The following is a 22,183-nucleotide window of genomic DNA, read 5'->3' as shown; positions in this document are numbered from 1 at the left end:
TACATTAAAATTGTCCCTATCATCTGGGCATAATATCAGGGTGTCGGGTTTATGCTTAAGGAAGCAAGGAGACCACAAGGTCGAGCTAAGAATGACCTTACCTCTGTCACTCGAACTCGAGGCCTCATCATTGGCGTCATTCCCTGAGCATGGACTTCTGCGACAACGAGCTGGGGACCGTGCCTTTGAGCTTCGCCTCGGAGGAAGACTACCGGTTGGGAGAGGCATAAACTCCCACTTGGTATACTTCTTGTAGGCCCTATCGTCTGTTGATTGGTCCTTCTCTAGGAGGCCACATGCTCGAAGCTTATCTTCATGAAGAAGATAAGACAAGGAGCGCCTGCCATATGGAAGCTGGAGCGAAATTCCCTTGTGCTCCTTCACCTCATCCATGGGAGTAGGACGATGATGTTTGGCTGGAGAATTGAATACATTATGAGTGGTTCGAGCCTAAACAAAAGTCGAGCACAAAAAGAAAAAAGATTGTATACTTACGGATTCGTCTGAACAAGTAATATTTAGAGGGAGCCAGGCCGTCCATCCAAAAGAATGCCAGTTTGAAGTTAGGAGGATGGTTGGGCATGTCCTCAAAAATCTTCTTCTCCCTGAGATAGCTTGAAAGGTAGTAGAAGCCATCTCCTCCCCGAGCTCGGGAGGGGTTTCTTTTCAGGCAAAAGGGATATAGAATCTCTCTTGGCGAAGGTCCTTCCCACTTTAGTTCGTGGTAAAGCGACCTCAGGGCTGACAAGACCCTATATTAGTTGGTCTGGAGTTGGAAGGGCGCGAGCCCAACAAAATCCAGAAAGTCCTTAAAAAAGGACTTCAAGGGCAATAAGGCCCCTGCCTTCATATGCTCGTGGCTCCAAGCCGCGAGCTTCAGCTTATTTTTGGGATTGCCATCTCCCAGGGCATAGTAGTTGCATTCATTGGAGGTCGGAGCTCGACACCTTAGCGAGCCTGACAATCCTAGAGTGCTCCCTTTGCGTCGAGGCAGTTCTAGATCGGTCCCCATCATCTTCCTGACCAGGGGGGTTACTCCTGCTTCTGTTCGCTCCCCGAGAATTGGCTCTGTTAGTGGTCCTCCGATCAGCATTATTATTTCTTGCTCCCTGGGTGGCTGCTTGTGTCGCGGCTTGAGCATTGGCTTGGCCCAATTGGGTAGCCGATCTACAGCAAGTGCTGCTTCACGATGTCTCCGGTCGACTTCCTCCTGTCGCTGTCTGAGCTCTTCGCTTCTGGCCTCCATATCGCGCCTTTGCTGCTCTAACGCAACTCTCTGCCTGGCCATCTCTGCAGCGAAAGACTCCTGCCGAGCATTGAATTGCATCATCTCCTCTTGGAAAATGCCTATTGCTTCCTGGAGTTGTTCAACTTCTTGAGTGGTCTCCTCGAGAAAGACCCTGGGCTCAGTCTCTGGGTTCTGTTGTCCAGGACCTTCTGATCTAGCAGGCTCTTTTGACGTGCCTGACTTTTTGAATACCACATTGGTATTCTTGGGTGCCATCTTGATATGATAGTCGTGTGTTTCTTCTCTTCAGGCTCTCAATGAAAGCACCAAAATGTTGGCCACGATTTTGGCCAACGACGAGTAGACGTCAAAACTACAATGAACCTTCAAGAGAAAAATACGACACAGATAATTTTATAGTGGTTCAGCTCCAATTTATTGGTAATAGCCTAATCCACTTGGAGTTGTGATATATATCCTACACTTAAGATCAGATGAACTTGAACCAACTGAGTTTCTTAAGTGTAAGTAAAAAAATACATAGTTTCTCTCTCTAAACTCCCTTAGAAAATGCCCCAAGAATACCCCAAGTAACAGTCTCAAAGTCTCCAAACTAGAGAGTTTTTCTCAGTCTAAAAAGATCAGATCCCCAAAATGATGCCACGAGCTATTTATTTATAGGCTCATGGATCGTACATCAGATATTCCCTTTGACCGGGTCATTTTTGTTACTCTCACAATATTTAATTAATAATAACATTTAAAATACAATAATATGCGACTTCTTTGGGATAAACTGAGAGATTCCTGTGTAGGTACGATTAATTCTAGCCGAAGCTGTTACTGGAACTTCGCTTGCATAACGATGATCTGTCTAGTTGGCCAACTTCACTCCTTGAAGAAAGACTGGTCGGCCAAATACTTCACTGGTCAGCCATGTACTCCACCGGTTGGCCAAACACCCTAACTGGTCGGCCATGCACTCCACCGGTCGACCAAATATTTCACCGGTCGGCCATGCACTCCACCGGTTGGCCAAACACCTCACTGGTCGGCCATGCACTCCACCAGTCGGCCAAATACTTCACTGGTCAGCCATGCACTCCACCGGTCAGCCAAACACCTAACGGGTCGCCCATGTACTCCACTGGCCGGCCAAATACTTCACCGGTCGGCCATGCACTCCACCGATCGGCCAAACACCTTACTGGTCGGCCATGAACTCCACTGGTCGGCCATGCACTCCACCGGTCGGCCATGCACTCCACCGGTCGGCCAAACACCTAACTGGTCGACCAAGACAGGTAACTAGTCAGTCAAAAATCTTCACCGGTCAGACATAAATTCTATCAGATTGGTCAGATCACTTTATCACAACTCCGAAGAGCCAACACATTTATTGACTATTAATGTATCATTTTACTGACCATGCATTGCCACTTGTCACTTCTGATTTCCACGTCATCAAACTGAAATTATGGGGATAACATAGACGTAGGGGTGATGGCGCCCCTCATGAGAATTGGGAGTCATTCTCAAGAAAAGTCTATAAATGGAATGTGCACATGGCCATTAACGGTGCAAAAGCGAGACATTGAGGTCTCAAGTGAACATAGCAAATGTGTGTGTTATCATCGGTTTGTTATCAATGAATAATGGTTCAATGCTTCAACAACCAAAATTTAAACAAACTTTGTGATAATTACATTAAGGTAAAATTCAAGTTGAAAGACATTTTATTTTATGCACCAATGCAAAAGTTTCTATAGAGAGTGATTATGTAATCAAGTAGGGGAATGTTATATTTTAATATAATGTTTGATTGATTAAATAAGTGTTACAAAAAGTGATTATTTAATATAAGTGAGGGAATGTTATATTATTTTAAATAATATAATGTTAGATTAAATAATGTGACAAAATGTGATTTGTCACACCTTGTAACTGTTGGAAACTTATACAGGAACTTTATTTATTTTCATGTAGATCTAATATTAAACAAATTAATATGAGATAATCTTGAACATGTTTCTAAAATTGAATTCAAAGAGAAACAAAGATAAGAATACTTACAGTATACGCAGTGGAATGAAAGAGTCATTCCTTCAGTTTCTCTAACTCTTATATCATTTTTGTCACAGAGTATTATCAAGAAACTGAACCGTTCTTCTAATTTCTTCACAGTCTTCCAATGTATCCTTAGAATCACCTAGACTAGTGTGCGCAATTCTCAACACATGAGATAGATACAGAGAGAAGAAAAGAAAATAACAAAGAGGCTTAGAAAATGACTTGTGGTTAGAGAGAATCTAAAACCTATCAGAAAATCTGACTTCTGAACTTGTCAGAACTTGTGTTTCGACTTCTCTCTAAGCACTCATTTTATAGACTCAATTAAGCCATTTAATTTAATTAAAAAATCAATAAAATAATAGCCAATTTGAAGCCCTAGGTCGAAATTATCATGGGCTTTAGGCCCATGAAATTTTCCATTTGATTATAAGCTCATTAGACTTAAAATCAAGGTCTGCATTATTTTCTATTGATTTACTTAATTAAATAATTATTTAAATCATTTATCAAATTAATTATTTATAATTTGAACCTTGATTTAAACTTATTTATTAATTTAGATACCAAATTATCTTAATTAATAAATCTGCCATAATTTTTCTTTTCTTCTCAAAATTACACAACTCTATGAAACTATCCAAAATTGACATGGTCAACTTTGATAATTCTAATTGATAATTAAATCAATTAATTGAGATTATCTAGATGATTTTATCCAAGGTACAATGAGGACCATGGGCTAAGAAATCAAGCTCCAATAAATTATCATAAATCTAACAAATAAATTTACTAACTTATTAATTCCTCGTGACTCCACTATAGACTCAGAATTGCACTCTTGAATTCATAGAACTCTCTATAACAAATATAGATACACTATTAATTATCCATTGTTACAACCATAATTGTCACTCAATCCTGACGGTCTACAATGAGATGAGACTAAAATACCGTTTTATCCCTCATTGTATTTTATCCTTAAAACACTTAGTTCCTTGTAAATGATATTTCAATAAACAAATTTAATTACTGAAATGAGATCTCTATCATTTAGCAGAATAGTAGATTTTTAGTAATATATTATTTTGTTATTTATTTTATAATTTTTTGTACGTTCTATATAACTTTTAGAATTAGAAAACAACTTTACAGAAGCAGAAGTGGTAGTATAGAGTACTTATTATTTTGGTTACTCTTTAGTAATATATGATGGTTGAGTTTGGTAACACTTACGACAGTCAACAGAGTTGACTGTCGTGGTTGGGTGTCGGGAAAGCTCAGTTTTGTAGTAGTGAAAAAATAGTTTTTTATTTAATTAATTAAAAATTTGACAATTAAACATAAAATATGTTTGGTAACTCTATTTTTATTTATTATTATTTTTTAAAATTTATTAAATTTTGAAAATAAAATATTTTCATTTTCAAAAATTTTTTAAACTATTTTTTACTTTTTTTTCCTTCTTTTCTTCAAAGCAACACCTCATATTGTTAAACAAAAAATAAAAATAAAAGTTATCAAACACGTTTATTATTTTTTGTTTTTAAAAACAAAATATAAAAATAGTTACCAAACATATTTTTATTTTTTAAAAATAAAGAAACAAAAATAAAATACTATTTCCATTTTTGTGTTTAAAAAATGCCAAAACAAAAAATTTACCAAACAGGCCGATATAAGTTATTTTTTTTAAACATGTCTTCTTTTTGGATACTTTTTAGTAACTTTTAAGTAAAAAATAACTGATCAAATTAGAACTAAACTAATAGTAAAATCAATATCAACGAAGGATTATTATTGCTTTGGTTACTTTTTGATCGACACTTTACAAACAAAAGCTTAAAAGTTGCTTTTTCTCTTTTGGATAATTATTAGTCTTTAAATTGAATGCTTGAGCAAAAATTCGATTTGTACGTTTTCAGCACTCGTAGATAATTTTGGGTTATGATGAATCTATACTACATATATATAATATGGCCAAATGTGTATTAAATATTAAGTACTTCTGCCATAAATACTAAAAAGGATGCTACGTACTTTTGCTATCATTTTATAAAAATTTGTTAAAATTTGTGATTGAGATCTTAATTTTGGTCTGGTTTTTGGTTGGTTCTCGGTTTGTAAAAAATAATTTTGCCTCTAGATTAGGAATCATTGGCAACATATTAATACCTTCAAGTTCATGATAATACATAATAATTTATGAATTAATAAAATTCCCATATCTTCACTCAGTTTGATACCTTTTTAGTTTTTATTATTCATTTATTTATTTTTAACATGAATGCAAAATGCAAATGCAAAGTATCTGTAGTCATGCGCTGTGAATTTTGATTGTATTGGAATTTAATGAACTTGCTGGACCTAAACACATAAAAGGGAGACACAGAGAGAATTGAATGAACTTTGTTCTTTGAAATACGTTGTGACATGGGCCAATGTAAGTCGAACTTTCTCAGAAAATTAACGCAACCCAATATGCCTCCCCATCACCGCAATAAATTATGCTACATTACACGTACATTATTTATGACAAGTATGACTTTTAGTAATGATATGTCCACACACCAATTATGCCAAAATATTTTTTTTTATTCACAAATTATACCCAAAAAAAATTGATGAAAATATTATTATATTTCTTTCAATCTTGTATTATAATGATTTTTTATCTTATTTTCAAATGAAATATTCATTCCAATAAAATGATGGAAAAAAAATGATATTCCAATACTCTAATAGAATAGATGGGGTTAATGGAATGAAGTGGAAATGAATCAATTTTCATTCTATTAATTTGTTTTGTTGCATTTTGGAGTATTGAAATTTCATTCCAATAAAATGATTTTTTTCACTATTTTAGTAAAATGACTATTCCATTTGAAAATAAGAGGAAAGTCCATTCCAATGCACTATGAAATATTGAAAAAAATTTAATAATTTTTTAATTAATATTAAATTTTATTCCATTCTATTCATTTTCCATTCTCATTCATATTGCTCCATTTTCATTCTCTCAAACCAAATGTCACATAAAATACAACCAAACAAAGAAATCCATTCAATTTCCCCCAATCAAACATCACCTAAAATGCAACAAAACAGATAAATAGAATGAAAATTGATTATTTTCCATTTTATTTTATTCTATTATCCCAAACCAAACATCATTTTAATATTTATTTGTTGGATAATAACATTGAAGTCATGAGCTTTAGAGATAACCAAAGGGAAGAAAATGTGAAGATAACAATATGATTTTTAGAAAGAAAAAAAAAACAAAGAGAATGAAGAATGAAGTTTAATTTGTTTGTAAGGATTTTTGCAATGCAAAATTATTCTGGTGGCACAATTTTGCAAATGTAATAATTTAAGGGGCAAATATCCAAGTTATCCATTTCAAACACGCCATACCATCTAGGGATGACAATGGTGCGGATCAGGGACGGTTTTTCAATTACCATTCCCATTTCTATAGGTTAATTATATAATTATACCCGCTCCATTAACCATCGGGGATAGTGCAAGTATTAACCAATAAATAATGAGGAATAACTCTGGTTACCCGTACTCATTGATATGTATAATTTAATAATAGTGCAGATGTTTTTGTAAAGTATCGTTTTGACAACTTGTATTTACAATAATACTTATTTGGTGCATTGTATTTTAAAATCATACATATTCGAATATAAATTTGAATTAATTTTAAAACACAATGTACCAAATATATATGATTTTAAAATATAGAGTACTAAATGAACATTATTGAAAAAATAAGGTACCCAAACGATACTTTCCAAAAATATAAAATACCAAATGAGTAAATTCTATTTTTTGAATCTTTTGAAATAATTTTTATTTTTATTAATTTTAATTATACATAAGGTAGTGATATGACAATGCTATGTCAATGCCTAAAGTGTCAAATCATCACTTGGTTAACTAAGAGCATCTCCAATGCAAACTACCCCAACATTGCCTAAAATGTCTAAATCAACTAAAAAATATAATTTTTTATTTTCTCTCTCATCCACATCACTTTTGGCAACATATTTCTTAAAAATACTCCAATGCAAGTTACCCTAAAAATTGTCAACCATGGTCTCCACATATTATTATTTAATATATCATTTTATAATTATAAATATTATCATACTAAAATTTTTAAATTCATATATTAATATAAATAAATAGTACATGATATTTAAATTAGACTAAATTTAAAAAAAACTTATAAAATGACATAATCGTAATTAATCAATCTAACAAAATTAAAAAAAAAAACTAATTAAAATGATTTCCAAATTTTGACCATATGTGTTCCACCAAGTCTGCTTGAAGATTGCGATGAATATTTCTATCACGAATTTCAGCATTTCTTTGCAACATTGTCGGGAAGTCGGAAATAGGTCCATGCAATACTTCAACTGTTGGGGTGTTTGTAGGGCCGTCATCATAATTAAAATCAACCAAACTCTCATATGCATCTCTTTCATCCTCGACAATAATATTGTGCAATATGATACATGCATACATAATATCTTTGAGAACATCTCTTTGCCAAAAACATGCTGGTCCTCGTACAATAGCAAAACAAGATTGAAGTACTCCAAATGCTCGCTCAACATCTTTACGTACCGCTTCTTGGCATTGAGCAAATAATTTTCTTTTCTCTCCTTGAGGTAGTGGGATAGTTTTAACAAATGTACCCCACTCTGGATAGATACCATCTGCTAGATAGTACCCCTTGTTGTATTGTGTGCCATTTATTGTAAACTCAACTCTTGGAGCTTGCCCTTGTAAGATTTCAGTGAATAATGGGGATTGATTTAACACGTTCAGATCATTATTGGATCCCGGAACACCAAAAAATGCATGCCATATCCAGAGATCTTGTGATGCAACTGCTTCGAGCATGATTGTTGGCCTACCGTGATCACCTCGCGTGAATTGTCCTTTCCATGCAACTGGGCAATTTTTCCATTCCCAGTGCATACAATCAATGCTTCCCAACATGCCTGGAAAACCACGCACCTCCCCTATTTGAAGTAAGCGACGAATGTCCCCAGCATTGGGCTGTCTTAAATATTCGGTCCCAAAAATATCATTCACTCCTCGAACGAAATTGACTAGACATTCAATAGCAGTAGTTTCACCAATTCGAACATACTCATCAACATAATCGGCAGGCGCTCCATATGCCAACATTCGCATAGCAACGGTGCACTTTTGTAATGGCGAAAGCCCCCTTCTACCGACTGCATCAAACCTCGTATGGAAATACTCTGAATGATTTTCTAGAGTTTGCACTATGCGTAGGAATACATGTCTACGCATTCTAAATCTTCTTCAAAATTGATATTCTGTATACACCGGTTCATCAGAAAAGTAGTCATCGAACAAACGTTTGTGTCCTTCTACATGACCTTTATCAATGTGGGCTCTCTTTCTTCCTTGTCTTGTTGAGCTACCCCCATCCATGAGCGCTTTGAAATATTGATCATCATGATCGTCAGTACACTCTGCAATTATGATATCCTCTAGACTCATATTGTCGTATGGATTCGGAGAATTTGGCGAATCCATTGTTGAACTTAGAGTATATGATATTTGGGAATGAAAGATGAATGAAAGAGTAAAATGAAGGATTGAATGGAGAGTTGAGTAAAAGGAATATTGAAATTTTGTATTTATAGACATGGTAGCCGTTTAAATATAGCCGTTAAAATATAGCCGTTTAAATATAGCTGTTAAAATATAGCCGTTAAAATGTAGCTATTGAAATGTAGCCGTTAAAATATAGCCGTTGAAATATAGCCGTTGAAATATAGCCGTTAAAATGTAGCCGTTAAAATGTAGCCGTTAAAATATAGCCGTTGAAATATAGCCGTTAAAATATAGCCGTTGAAATGTAGCCGTTAAAATATAGCCGTTAAAATGTAGCCGTTAAAATATAGCCGTTGAAATATAGCCGTTAACATAAATGATAATTTATTTAAATAAAATAAAATACATAATAATGCGGTTGATAAAAATACATAGCAATTACAACTTCAGGATATTATTCTTAATATAAGTACACAAGTTTTCATGATCTTTCTTTTGTTCATGAGTCATATGCGACGTGTCCATGATGAGATAATCCATGTATTTTGTCATCCTATTATCTTCTGCCTCTTTCTCCTTTATCGCCACCAATTTCTCCAATGCAGATGCTTTCCGTTCACTAATCTCTATAAATCTAGCATGTGTGTCTTTTTTTTCCTTCCCTTTTCTCTTTGCTGCCTTTTGGCCAGTAGGGCGCACTTCACGTACTTCATCATCACTGATGTCTGCATTGGAAGAAGAAGTAAATGCCCCTGTATCTGACACCTTTGTTCTCTTACCACCTTTTGGTTGGTACATTGTATTCCATTTCGGCTCATCCTTTAGCAATCTCCAACAGTCCACAAGCAGAAAATTTGAGTTGTTATTTTCAGATTTGTACAATTGATGTGCATTCTCAAGAATTTGCTCATCAGACCAACCACTGTGATGTGCTAATTGAACTCGTTTATAACATCCATTGAATCGCGCCACCTTTTGATCCATCTTGTTCCAATGGTCTTTGCATTGCCTTCCAGTCCTTGCTTGCTCACCTTTTTGGTTGGTGTTGAAGTAATCTGCGATTCGAGCCCAGAAATGTGTAGAAGTTTGGTCATTCCCCACAATGGCATCCTTAGGTGTATTAAGCCATCCACTTATCAGAAGTATAGTGACTTCCTTGCTCCATTTGACTTTACATTTATGCCTTGATTCATCTTCATTGTGTAGAACTACATTTTCCAACCCTTCAACACTATGTTCAGGTTGGGTTTCAGAGACAGATGTCGATGATGTTTCACGATTCAAATCAATACTAGACTTTTCCATACTTGGCCTATAATTTTTTGAAACCATTTCGGGTTGGTGTAGGGAAGGCATATGAAATGCATATGGTAGTGAATTTGTTGGTGTGAAGAATGGAGCTTGTTGGGGTGTTTCAATAGAGCCAAAATTTTGGTAAGGGTAAGAGGACATGGGATAATTTTGAGAATTTGGAAAACTTTGGTTAAATTGATAATATTGAAAATTTGGATTTTGAGGATTAGTAGAAGGAGTATTTTGAAAATTTTGATTGAAATGAGAATATTGAAAATTTGGATTTTGGGGATTGGTATATGGAGAAAATGATGAATTTTGAAAATTTAGATTTTGGGAGTTGGTATTTGGAGAATTTGGAAAATTTTGGGAATCCATTGGTAAAAAAATAAATTTTGTGATATCAATAATTTGGAAGAAAAATGTATGAAATTGTGTGAAAATTGAATGAAATAGATGAATATTTATAGAAGAATTTTTTTTAATATATTACCGTTTTTTACCAACGGATACATTTCCTATATATAATATATATATGTATAATTAAAATAAAAATAAAAATAAAGAAGGCACCGTTGCCTCACACAGGCAACGACTCCTTCATAATTAATAAGCAACTTTCGGCTACAATGGTAAGTCATCCTTATATTTGGTTGCCTGTCAGAAAAAGTCAACAAGCCATATCTTTAGCAACGAGCATTGTAATTGCTCTAAGTAGGCTAAAAACTAACAGAAGGAACACAATATTATAACCGTAATAGTTCAGAAGTAATTTTAAATAAAGTACAAAATGTAAGGGGTAGAATAAGATATTGAAAATAGTTGGAAAGGCAAAAGTCTTATTTATTCTATATTTTTATTATGTTGAATTTTTATTTTCCTAATGAGAATATCAATAAGATGGTTGTTTTGGTTGGATTTGTACTTTTAGAATCAATTTGCACCAATGATGTAATATCCATGTGGCGGTGGCACCAAACAAAGCTGCTCGAAACTATGACTCCTTCTTCTTCTTCACATGGTAATGGTGATGGGATATTACCCAATACCCATTCCCATCTTTTTTTAAGGAAATAAAATGTGAATCTCCTTAAAAAAATGTCACAAATTCTCAGACATCCCAAAACTATGAAATGGCAATTTAGTAAAATCACAAAAATAAGTGGTATTTGAATAATTACAGACAACATTGAGGGCAAATTTGAAAAGTATAAATAAATAAGTGAATAATGAGATTAAAAAAAGAAACCTATTTAGATGAGCTGGACTGGAATCCAGAGTTGAGCCCCCCCATTCTCATCGTGAGACAACGAAACTCGCAGTGACAGAAGACACAAGGTCGAGACGAGATTTCAGAATCTTTCGGCTACAGAGAGGGAGAGAGAGTCAGAGTCAGAGTCTCTCATGTTGTTCCATATTTGAGCTCCCCACCTAGTGACGCGTTTGGTTTTCATTTGTTTTGGATCGTTGAACATAAAAATTTGAGATGGATTTGATTGAAAACGTGAAGTCTCGAAACTGGCAGAAAGAATCGCTTCCACAATACCAAGATTTCATAGTTATTCCTTTATTTGCTCTCTTCTTCTTCTCCGTTCGATTCCTGCTCGACAGATTCGTATTCGAGGTACTTCGTTATAACATATGTATTTATATTGCTAATCTTTTGGGCTACGAAAACGGTGCTTATTTAATGTTTATTTTCTGTTGGTTAATTTATTTATTCTCGGATATTTGGATCGTTGAGGATGTCTTTTGTTAATCTTTTGATAAACGCAGATGGGAGTTTGACTTGTCTTTAATGGGTTGTGCTTAGTTTTGTGTTTCTGAATACTGTTGGCCATTATTATCCGAATATGTGGAATTTAACATGTAGTTTTGTTGTTATTGTGAGACGCTTGCTTTGATATTATGCTTTGAATAAGTGTTGGTTTAATTTATGATTTTCTTATTTACCTGCCTTAGTTTGACTTTTATCTTCCTGTTTATAACTTAATTAATTACTTTTTTGAGCAAGAATTTAGTTTAACTGAGAAAATTTGGTGAGAATGGGTGTAAAAGAATTGAATTTAACAGAATTTTGTATATATACTATTTAGTTTGATTTGGTTTTGCATTATGCCAATAGTAATGATACCGGTGAGTTGAGCATTTATTTGGGCTGGACGCTTATCAGTGTTTTTTCTGAAATTTATTTTCACATGCTTTTCATAGTTTTGAATGTCATGAATTCAATGCATATCCTTATGTGTCACTGAGCAATTTTGTAGTTTTGAACTTTCTAGTTCCTTCTTTAGGCTTCACGAGTAAATTTGGATTCTCAGCGAAATTGAAGAAGATAGAATCTCATTATTGATTGATTTAGTATTTCCCTTTTTCTTACACTATGGGTTGCCTGTTTATACGCGTCTGTTTAAAATTCATATTTTATACTAGAAAATTCCATCATAATATGATAGACCATTTAATAATAATCTAATGAATATAATTTCTAGCAAACTTGGTAAGGGTGCATTGAATATGGTGGGCTACACTTAGTCTAAAAAGACTAGCTAAATTTATAATTTACCTAATTTCACATTAGGCTTCATCATTAATGGTTCAAGATCAGTTTGTTTTGATTTGTTAAAATAGTCAGACAGAAGCTGCTCGCTTATTTATTTTCTTTAACCATTATTATTGTGTTCACAAGAGATGTGGTTGAGACCCCTGAACCTATTTGCATTTGTACTTTTTACTAAGATTTTATGTTCTCACTCTCATCGTTGCAGAGACTGGGAAGACGATTGATTTTTGGGAGGTGGTGTAATGTAGGGCCATTAGAGAATGAGGATACAAGGAAGAGGATAAGAAAGTTCAAGGAGTCAGCTTGGAAATGTATTTATTATCTGTCAGCAGAGGTTCTAGCTCTCTATGTAACATATGATGAGCCTTGGTTTACTAATACACGAAACTTTTGGGTGGGTCCAGGAAATCAAGTTTGGCCTGACCAGAAAATAAAGTAAGATTATTTTAAGTTGGATGCCAAATGACTGTTGTTCCTAAATCAGACATTCACATTCTACTGTTTTTGTAACTGATATCGCTTTTAACTGCGCATGACTAAAGTGAGCATCTCAGCTTTGCTAAACACCAGAATGAATTTTATGGATGCCAGGTTGAAATTGAAGGGATTGTATTTGTATACTGCTGGATTTTACACATACTCCATCTTTGCTTTGATTTTTTGGGAGACAAGGCGGTCCGACTTTGGGGTGTCCATGAGTCATCATGTTGCAACATTCATTCTCATAGTGCTATCTTATATTTTCAGGTGCCTTTCATGAATTTGATTTGAATTTGGTTCTGTTTTCTTCATTACAACACTCCCTTGCCTTGGGGTTAAGTATCCTACAGAAAATACAAGGAAGGGGCTTATGTGGTTACACAAGTGTATTGTCTCCCATCTCATGATAGAGAAGGTGTGAAGACAAGATTTAGATAGTACAAAATAAAATTGAAAAATTTCTTGCAGGTTTGCTCGTGTTGGTTCAGTTGTTTTAGCTATTCATGATGCTAGTGATGTGTTTCTGGAGGTAGGGAAGATGTCCAAATACAGTGGTGCCGAAGTAGTAGCAAGCTCTGCATTTATTCTTTTTGTCTTGTCTTGGATCATATTGCGCCTCATTTACTACCCATTTTGGATTCTCTGGAGTACAAGGTTTGTATGATACAATGTCGAAATTAACATAGACTTTTTGACTTAGCTTCTAAAAGTTTGTTCAAGGTTTAAAATTTCAGTTTTAGTCCAGGTCAAATAAGAATTTAGTATTTCTATTAAAATCTATTGAGAATATATTCTTTAATAATCTATAAAGTAAGTACCTTTTGAATGTTGTTTTAAGTTTGTGATCAGTGTATAGTGGTATTCAAAATCTAATGCCAAATATGTGAAATGTTATAAAATAATTCTGTGCATTTTCAGTACCTTCTGAAATTTTAGTTATGTCAGTTTCTTGCTCCTCCCAGTCAACACTCTATGGCATGGAATCAAAGCCATATTCTGCCAAATAACAACAGTTTCATGAAAAATTTGAGCTTGCTACACAAGATATGTAGCAGGGAAGATAAATCTTGTTTGAGAATCCATTCTGAACTATTTTTTGGGGAGATAAAATTTCTTCTATGGTGCATTAGAAACGATATTTTCTTCATATATATTATTTGTTGATTTTCTTCTCAGAAAGTTTAGAGATCGTTAGGTTTATTTTTGCTTTAATTATTATTTTTCTTCCTGGCAGCTATGAAGTTCTTCTTACCTTGGACAAGGAGAAGCACCCAGTAGAGGGACCGATTTATTATTATGTGTTCAATACTCTGCTATACTGCTTGCTTGTACTTCATATTTATTGGTGGGTGTTGATATATAGAATGCTTGTCAAGCAAATCCAAGCAAGAGGACAGCTTAGTGATGATGTTCGATCTGGTGAGAAAAATCTTGTCTTATATATAGTCTAGGCATATATTTTGTGCACAACGATTCATGATGGCATGGTATTGAATAGGATCATGAATGAAATAGGAATTTGAGCATCGTTTAAATTTCTTTTGGAAAAAATGATTTTGTGTACTAGCCATAAAATATACCTCTGTTTTACTAGTTTTTTTTATCCTAGTTTTTGTGAGCAGTAAAGGGTTTGCTCAACTTGTATTACATTTTTCTTTATTTTGTGATAGGAATTTAGATTTGCTTTCCTTTGTCTTTATCTCTAATGTCCCCCAATCAGACGTTCAATTTGGTTGGCAAGGTTATGGAATATTTCAACGTAGTATATGAAGGCCTTCTTCTTGTCCTTAGCAGTGGACGAATAGAATCATAGGGGGTGTTTGGCACCTTAATTAAAAAACTGTTTTTTGTTTTTAAAAGCTAAAAACTGTTTTCTGAAAACAAGTGGGGGTGTTTGGCATTGTTTTCAGAAAACAATTTTTAAAAACAAAGTTAAAAAAAACAGAAAATTTTGAGAACAACAAAAAGTTGTTTTCTGTTGTTCTCAAAAAAAATTTCATAACTTTACTTCTTATTTTTCATCATTTTTTCTTTCAAATTATTTTATCTCATTATTTATTACAAACTTTTAAAATATTTTTCTCTTTGTAAATATATTTGTTAATTTTTTTATTTAAGATTTAAAAAAAAAAAAAACTAAAAAATTGTTTTTAGAAAACATTAACCAAACACCTCTTATTTTTTGAAAACTACAAAAATAGTTTTCTGTTATCATTTCTGAGAACAAAATTTTGAAAACAAAAAACAGAAAACAATACCAAACAGGCCCATAGTTTTTGCTTTCATATGGTTTTGTTTTTACTTATTGTCATTATGCTGTAACTAGAAGTCACTTTATACACCGTGAATGTCTTCATCTTTTGCTATGAGTATTTTTCATTCAAAGATGGTTGTTTACTCAAGTTGTTAATTATCCCTTTATAATGTTGTCTGATTTTTGGTTGTTTTCTTCCATAATTTCTCCACAGATTCTGAAGGTGAAGATGAACATGAAGACTGACCAGGAGACAATTTACTGCTATAATTTTGACACTGCAAAAGGTGCTTTAGTTTTAAAACAAGCTATTGGGATCCCGGAAGAAACCAATTTCAATTACTGCATTACATGTTGAATAAGCATACAAGATGTGGTTACATAGACTGCGTGTGCAGTATATTCTTCGTTGTTTTCATAAAAATCAATATAATCCAGGAAGCGTGGTAGAGTGCTGTACTGCAAGATGATTTTAATTTCTGCGAGCTGTCTAGTTGCAAATTATAAAACTTTGCTTTTCTTCTTTTTCATTTTGTCTCTTTATTTCCTTTGCTTATTTTGTTGAGAGTTGTGGAACATCAACATGCATCTTTTCATTCTCTTGCTTTATCATCAAACTTAGGGAAACTCCTTTCTTGATTTCTCCTGCAGATCAGAACAGCTTACATTTGATGTAAATGAAAAATATATAATATATATTGGTGGAAATTTTCCTTCCTGTTCGAAAGTCTGGTATTCATGGCTCGGTGTTCAAATTTGGAAGCAGGTTGAAAAGGGGTCTCATCTGCTTGAAAGGAGAAGTTTGATTCTTGATCATATATTTTGGATGGTGTAACCCAGAAATAGTCTGAGTCTTTTGGCTCAGGATTGATATGTTTCCAGGAAGTTAACATTAATTCAAATCTGTATTATTTGGACAGGAAAACAGCATCTTCCCTAAGGTTTATAAAATGAATTTAATCATTTTTTCCCCTATGGCGTTGATTGTAATCATAAGTTTCCTTGTCTGTGAACTTTTCAGTTTTCAGTTATCCATTAGTTGGGTTAGTTGGGTTAACTGTTTCATTTTTTGAATTGAACTTTGTAGTCAGACCATCATTATGGCATAAATGGCTAATTGTTACTGGTAGTGGTAGGGGGTAGCAGCAGAAGGCAATAAATAGAATGCTTTCAAGTAATGAAAGTGGAATTTTTTTTCCTTATCAAGAAGTTGTTTTAGTTCTAGTTTGTTCAAATCTGCTCTCCCAGTACATGGGTTAATTATAAGATGATTTTGGTCTTTTATTGTTTTATTAGTGACCGTAATTGTTTATGGAAAATAAATACTAGTGAATATTGATTATAAGTGCCATTTTACTCTGTTCCAACATTCAAACACACCAAAATATAATTTTCGATATGAATAAAGATCAACTCGGGAAATATATGAGAAATATATGAAATGAGCTTGGGGATGAGAATATTACGAATAGGTGAATTAAATTACCTTAATAAATGGTAATGATTAGTGGTGATGATAAGTAATAGCTCGGAGCAGTAGCAAGGAAATTTCCCTAGAAAAACGAGAAGATAAAGGTCAAAATAAAAGTGGTTGTCAATTTATATATTGTTCTGTTTTTTTAAGGAGATTAATTAGATATTTAACTAAGATATTAGTGATGATATATCTGATTGTAATTCAGATTCAAAAATAGATATTTTATAACTTTCCCGAGGCCATTCTATTAACATCACATAATAGTTATCACTTACATTATTTTTTGTTGACGAAAATCTGCATCAAAACATGGAAAGGGAGATTGATGGAATCCATTGTTATATCAGTGTACCTTCTTTTTAGTTTTTAGTATTAAAATTTTTTAGTCTCGAAACATCATCTACCTCAAAATGGCTTTCAGAGACTTAAGGATGAAGCCAACAAGAAACAGCATTAAGAAATAATAACAAAACAAAATAGCCTCAATTCATAGATACTTTAAAAAAAATTCTCTAATAAACAAATGATCAACATAATAACCTATAATATGTCAGCCAAAAATGCATAGTTCCAGTAGAAAATGATGATAAAAAGAAAAAGAAAAAAAACAAAAGTGCTTTCACTCAAAACCTAGTTGTTCTGGTATACACATAAGAATCAAGATGATGATCTCTATTCTGCCTGGACCATAAATTTTCCTCATAAAATCTTGAGGCTGGACCACAAAAACTCCCTCTAAAATATAGAAAGCAACATTTCAACAACAAAAACCATACGACACATTTAGTAATCCTAATGGGGAATGAAAAGAATATCCCTTTAGAACTGGAAACTTGTTCTAATTACACTATAGTCAGCCCAAACTCATATCATACAAGTAAACCCAGTTTATTGTATAACTTTACTATTTATTGGGATGGTTCAGTATCTCAATGTTGAAAAAACAAAAATCTCCAATTTCGTTTTGTAATGATATTTCTTAACTAAGATATTAGTGAAAGATGATATTTTTTTTATTGTAATTCAAATTGAAAAATAGATATTTTGTAACTTCCAAGAAAACGCAATCAAAGCGTATGGTGGTCTTGGTTTTAGAGATGGTGCCCTTTGGAACAGAGCTATTCTTGCCAAGTACATTTGGGCTTTATCTGAGCAGCCTGATATCTTATGGGTTAAATGGGTTAACTCTATATATTTGAAAGGCTGTAATTTCTGGTGTTATACTTTGAAATCGGACTGTAGCTGGTATTGGAGGAAATCATGCCACATGAGGGAGAAATTTGGTCTAAATGAGGTTAAGGCAGCAGGTAGTTCTGGGAGGTTTCTGCCATCAAAGCTGTATAATTTAGCTCAAAACCAGCAGATTGTGGGTTATTATTCTGCTGTCTGGTGCAAGCTCTCATTACCTAAGCATCGTTTTCTGCTTTGGCAAGTGATCAATGAACAACTCCTTACTAGGGATAATCTGTTAAAGCTGCATATTGTGGTGCCTGTTCATTTGTGTCCGGTTTGTGGTTGTTGTCCTGAAAGTCACCAGCATCTTTTCTTTACCTGCTGTTTATCTACTCAAGTGCTTCATATTCTGTTTAGCTGGTTTGGGTTTAGTGCTTGGCCGAGTGATTTCTCCAACTGGTGTGTTTGGCTAGCTCGTCCTCGGCGTGGTCTGCTGGCAGCCTTGCTGAACCTTGCTGTTGCTGCTACTGTGTACAACATTTGGAGAAATAGGAACAGAAGTGTTTTTGAAGACTATTCTTTGACAGCTAATTGTCTTGTTAATGAGATTAAATCTGTTATTAAATATAGACTTTTCTTGGTTAAGTTTAGAAATTTTTCAGTCTAAGAGCTTTCCCTGTTAAGGCATTTGCAATGTAATTAGTGTTGGGGTTGTTGGCTGGTTTTCCATTTCGGTTTTGTAGTGCTTAGCACTTTGTTTGTACAGATTGTTTTGTTCAATGAAGATCCTTTCCTTCTTGATCAAAAAAAGAAAACGCAATCACAAAATCTGTCTGCCAAATTAGTTGAAGTTTAAAAATTGTTGTATGGTTTCCAAGAAAATGAATAAAGATCAGTTAAGAAAATTAAGAAGTCGCCACAAGTAGTTGTAGTCTAGTACTTCCGGTTGATTCAAATGAGGATTACTGCTGCTTTTCAATTGGTCTAAAAAACATGAACGATATGAGAAAGATTTTGTGGCTGTTGGAATTCGAGCCCAAGACTACACGGCCACAACGTGGAATTCTCACCACTAAACTACAACCACTTCTTCGTTCAGTACTTATAAACAAAATAAGATATTTAAAATAAAGAAATGGATGAATCCATTTAAGTAAAGCATAATCATAAAAAAATTAATACTAACTTTTAATAGAAGCATATCAAGCACTAGCACAAAAAATAATTATTATTTTGTGTTGACGGTGAAATCTCGTCAACGAAATTAGGTCGGAAAACTCAAAGGTAAATGTGGCGATGTTTAGATAAAAACTTAGAATGAACTTATGGAAGGATAAACATTGATGAATAATGGAGTGAAAAATGTATATTGCTCAATGGCCTCTGCATACAATCAATTTTCCAACCCCCATCTCTGTGGAAGTGGGGTTCATTTTATAGTAGGCTCTAATGGCCTTGGATACATGGTGGTCCAGGGGACCAGGTGGTACACAAGTACTCTGTCAGGAGAGTGGTCTCAGGGGTAGTGGTGCTGATACTAGTACATAGCCAGGTACCATGAGGAGGTCTCCACTACTCTACCGTACGAATGTCAGAGGAGTGGTACAGGTGATAGTGGTGTCGACTCTGACATCTGATTGGGAGTATGCAGGCCATGTCCTTTCTCCTAGTGTTCCCACTACCTGACCAGCATGAGTGCCACGGTCAGACGTACGGGGTCTTACAAGCCGTACCCCGTACAAGATTGTACCATCATGACCTTTCGGAATCATACTTGGGCTTTCACTTCTAGACGGTGGGGTTTCCATAGGTGATGCCATCACAAGGTGAGGGGCGCGAGATGTTATCATGCGAGGCCCTCGCGTAGCCATGGCGGGGCTATGCAAGGTCGCCCCTCGTGGAGATGCCATGAGATGCTCCCACGCGAAGCCGTCAGGGCTAGGAGAGGCTCCCACGCGAGGCTGTCAAGGCTATGGGATGCTCCCACGCGAGGCCCCCCCACGGGGCTAGGAGATGCTTCTACGCGAGGCCGCCGAGGCTAGGAGAGGCTCCCACGCGAGGCCTTCGTGGCGCGGCCGAGGCGGGGCTATGCGAGGCTGCTGCTAAGTGCCGCGGCGCGCGAGGTGGTGCGCGAGGTGTGCACGCGAGGCGGTCCACGCTGGGGCGCTGGGCGCGCCGAGGGGTGGCGCGAGGCTGGGGCCTCGCGAGACGCCTGCTGAGTGTCGCGACGCGCGAGGTGGTGGGCGAGGTGCGCACACGAGGCGGTCCACGCTGGGGCGCTGGGCGCGCCGAGGGGTGGCGCGAGGCTGGGGCCTCGCGAGATGCCTGCTGAGTGCCGTGGCGCGCGAGGCGGTGGGCGAGGTGCACACGCGAGGCGGTCCACGCGGGGGCGCTGGGTGTGACGTGCTGCATCATGGCACATCTCCAGGGGGCCATTTTGTATGTATGAGCATGCCTTGGTGCTTGATCATTAGTCAAGTCTTGCACCAAGTAACCTCAGGGGTAGGGAATGACACTTTTGTAATTATGCATATGTCTCCCAGAGAAAAATCATATATGTTCCTGGGAAGACTTCATTTGCTTAGAATGCTCCTTAGGGGGGGGGGTGACCTGGTGACTTAAGGAAGCACCATGGCCACCAGCAGATAGGGGCTTAAGCTGTGTACTCCCTTGCCCTATCAAGGCCTTATATGAATAAAACAATACTTTGCCATGTCCCTTTGTGTATGCTTTCTTTACAGTCTATGTGTTGCTTGTTTGTTGCCTTCGTTGGGCCATTGCGTGCCACTTGAATGTGTTGTATGCTCTGATTGTTGTGTGGGATGTTGTCTTTGGATTGCTTGTCTCATGCTTGCTCCCGCTTCATAATTGCCCTTACTTGTGTGAGACTTGTAATGCGGCTAACCATTGAGTTTGCTTGCCGCAGGTGTGAATTCTAGGCTGACTTGCTAGTTAAGAGCGCTAACAAGTGCCGCACGTTCCGTCAATTCAAGTATCGAAGTTGGCGGCCCGTGACAGTTGGTATCAAAGCTAAGTTTGAGAAAGCTTGGTGACCCTGCAGGATGGTGAGCAACACTCAACGGATTGAAGCGCTGGAGAGGCGCGTTGGAGAGCTAGATGGCCTTGACGAAAGAGTCAGGGATCTTGGCTCTGTCAGGCTAGAACCGGAGACGACTAACGCACTAAACCGCGTGGCTGCGTTGGAGCGGGATACGACCAATCTACTAGCCCGCATAATGGCAATCGAGCGGAGAGAAGACCTTTCAAGAACATCCAATGCTCCTCCGAGGGAGGAACGTATTGAGGCAGTGGAGCGAGCGGTGAAGGACCTACAAGAAACATTAAATGACCTCGTAGAGAATTGTAGGGAGTCAGTTGAGGCAATGAAGGATGAAATGATGGAGATGAACACCAAGCTGAACCTCACCATGAGGGCAGTTGGGAGTCAGCCTGCAACTGGACCCATTGGCATGGAGTATGGGAGAGTAAAAGTCCCTGAGCCGAGGTCCTATGGGGGGGCGAGAGACGCGAAGGAGTTAGAGAACTTCCTTTTTGATATGGAGCATTACTTTAGAGCCGTGAGAGCTGAATTAGAGGATGGCAAGGTCGCCATGGCAACGATGTACTTGTCTGCAGATGCCAAAGTGTGGTGGAGGACGAAGTACGACGATATTCAGAATGGCAGATGCACCATAACAACATGGGAAGATATCAAGAGAGAGTTGAAGACGCAGTTTCTCCCTGAGAATGTTGCCTACATAGCTCGACGCCATTTGAGAGAGCTGAAGCACACCGGAACAATCAGAGAATACGTGAAGAAATTCTCTGGGTTGATGTTGGATATCAAAGACATGTCCGAAGTGGATAAACTCTTTGCGTTCTTAGAAGGTCTGAAGCCTTGGGCAAAACAAGAGCTCGAGAGACAACGAGTGGCTGACCTAGCCACTGCTCAAGCTGCGGCCGAACGACTGACTGATTACACTTCAGGGAACATTCAATCCAAGAAGACCAATCCGTCGACTAGTGGAAGTA

General features: G+C 36.2%; 2 protein-coding genes and 1 pseudogene across 2 annotated transcripts; 1 reads left to right on the top strand and 2 right to left on the bottom strand.

The window, feature by feature from the left end:
- Positions 1-7,576: 7,576 nt before the first annotated feature.
- LOC133821188 (uncharacterized) lies at positions 7,577-8,980 on the bottom strand (annotated as a pseudogene).
- Positions 8,981-9,298: 318 nt separating this feature from the next.
- LOC133824369 (glutathione S-transferase T3-like) lies at positions 9,299-10,243 on the bottom strand. Its single transcript, XM_062257252.1, has one exon. The coding sequence runs from the start codon at positions 10,241-10,243 to the stop codon at positions 9,350-9,352; it is 894 nt and encodes a 297-aa protein (XP_062113236.1). The 3' UTR covers positions 9,299-9,349.
- Positions 10,244-11,477: 1,234 nt separating this feature from the next.
- On the top strand, positions 11,478-16,630 carry LOC133822832 (ceramide synthase 1 LOH3-like). Its single transcript, XM_062255274.1, has 7 exons — positions 11,478-11,828; positions 12,973-13,202; positions 13,359-13,514; positions 13,716-13,901; positions 14,482-14,666; positions 15,716-15,788; positions 16,153-16,630. The coding sequence occupies exons 1-6, from the start codon at positions 11,691-11,693 to the stop codon at positions 15,745-15,747; spliced, it is 927 nt and encodes a 308-aa protein (XP_062111258.1). The 5' UTR covers positions 11,478-11,690; the 3' UTR covers positions 15,748-15,788; positions 16,153-16,630.
- The last annotated feature ends 5,553 nt before the right edge of the window (positions 16,631-22,183 follow it).

The sequence above is a fragment of the Humulus lupulus genome, chromosome 3, assembly GCF_963169125.1.
Source record: "Humulus lupulus chromosome 3, drHumLupu1.1, whole genome shotgun sequence".
NCBI lineage: Eukaryota > Viridiplantae > Streptophyta > Magnoliopsida > Rosales > Cannabaceae > Humulus > Humulus lupulus.
The sequence above is the reverse complement of the archived record's forward strand: the minus strand, read 5'-3'. Positions and strand labels throughout refer to the sequence as shown.

Bases quoted from the DNA above. Each gene is read 5' to 3' on its own strand.
- LOC133822832 (XM_062255274.1), top strand. From the start codon at position 11,691: ATGGATTTGATTGAAAACGTGAAGTCTCGAAACTGGCAGAAAGAATCG. The intron at 13,515-13,715 runs GTGCCTTTCATG...AATTTCTTGCAG, and splicing joins GTGCTATCTTATATTTTCAG to GTTTGCTCGTGTTGGTTCAG. The intron at 14,667-15,715 runs GTGAGAAAAATC...ATTTCTCCACAG, and splicing joins TAGTGATGATGTTCGATCTG to ATTCTGAAGGTGAAGATGAA.
- LOC133824369 (XM_062257252.1), bottom strand. From the start codon at position 10,243: ATGGTTTCAAAAAATTATAGGCCAAGTATGGAAAAGTCTAGTATTGAT.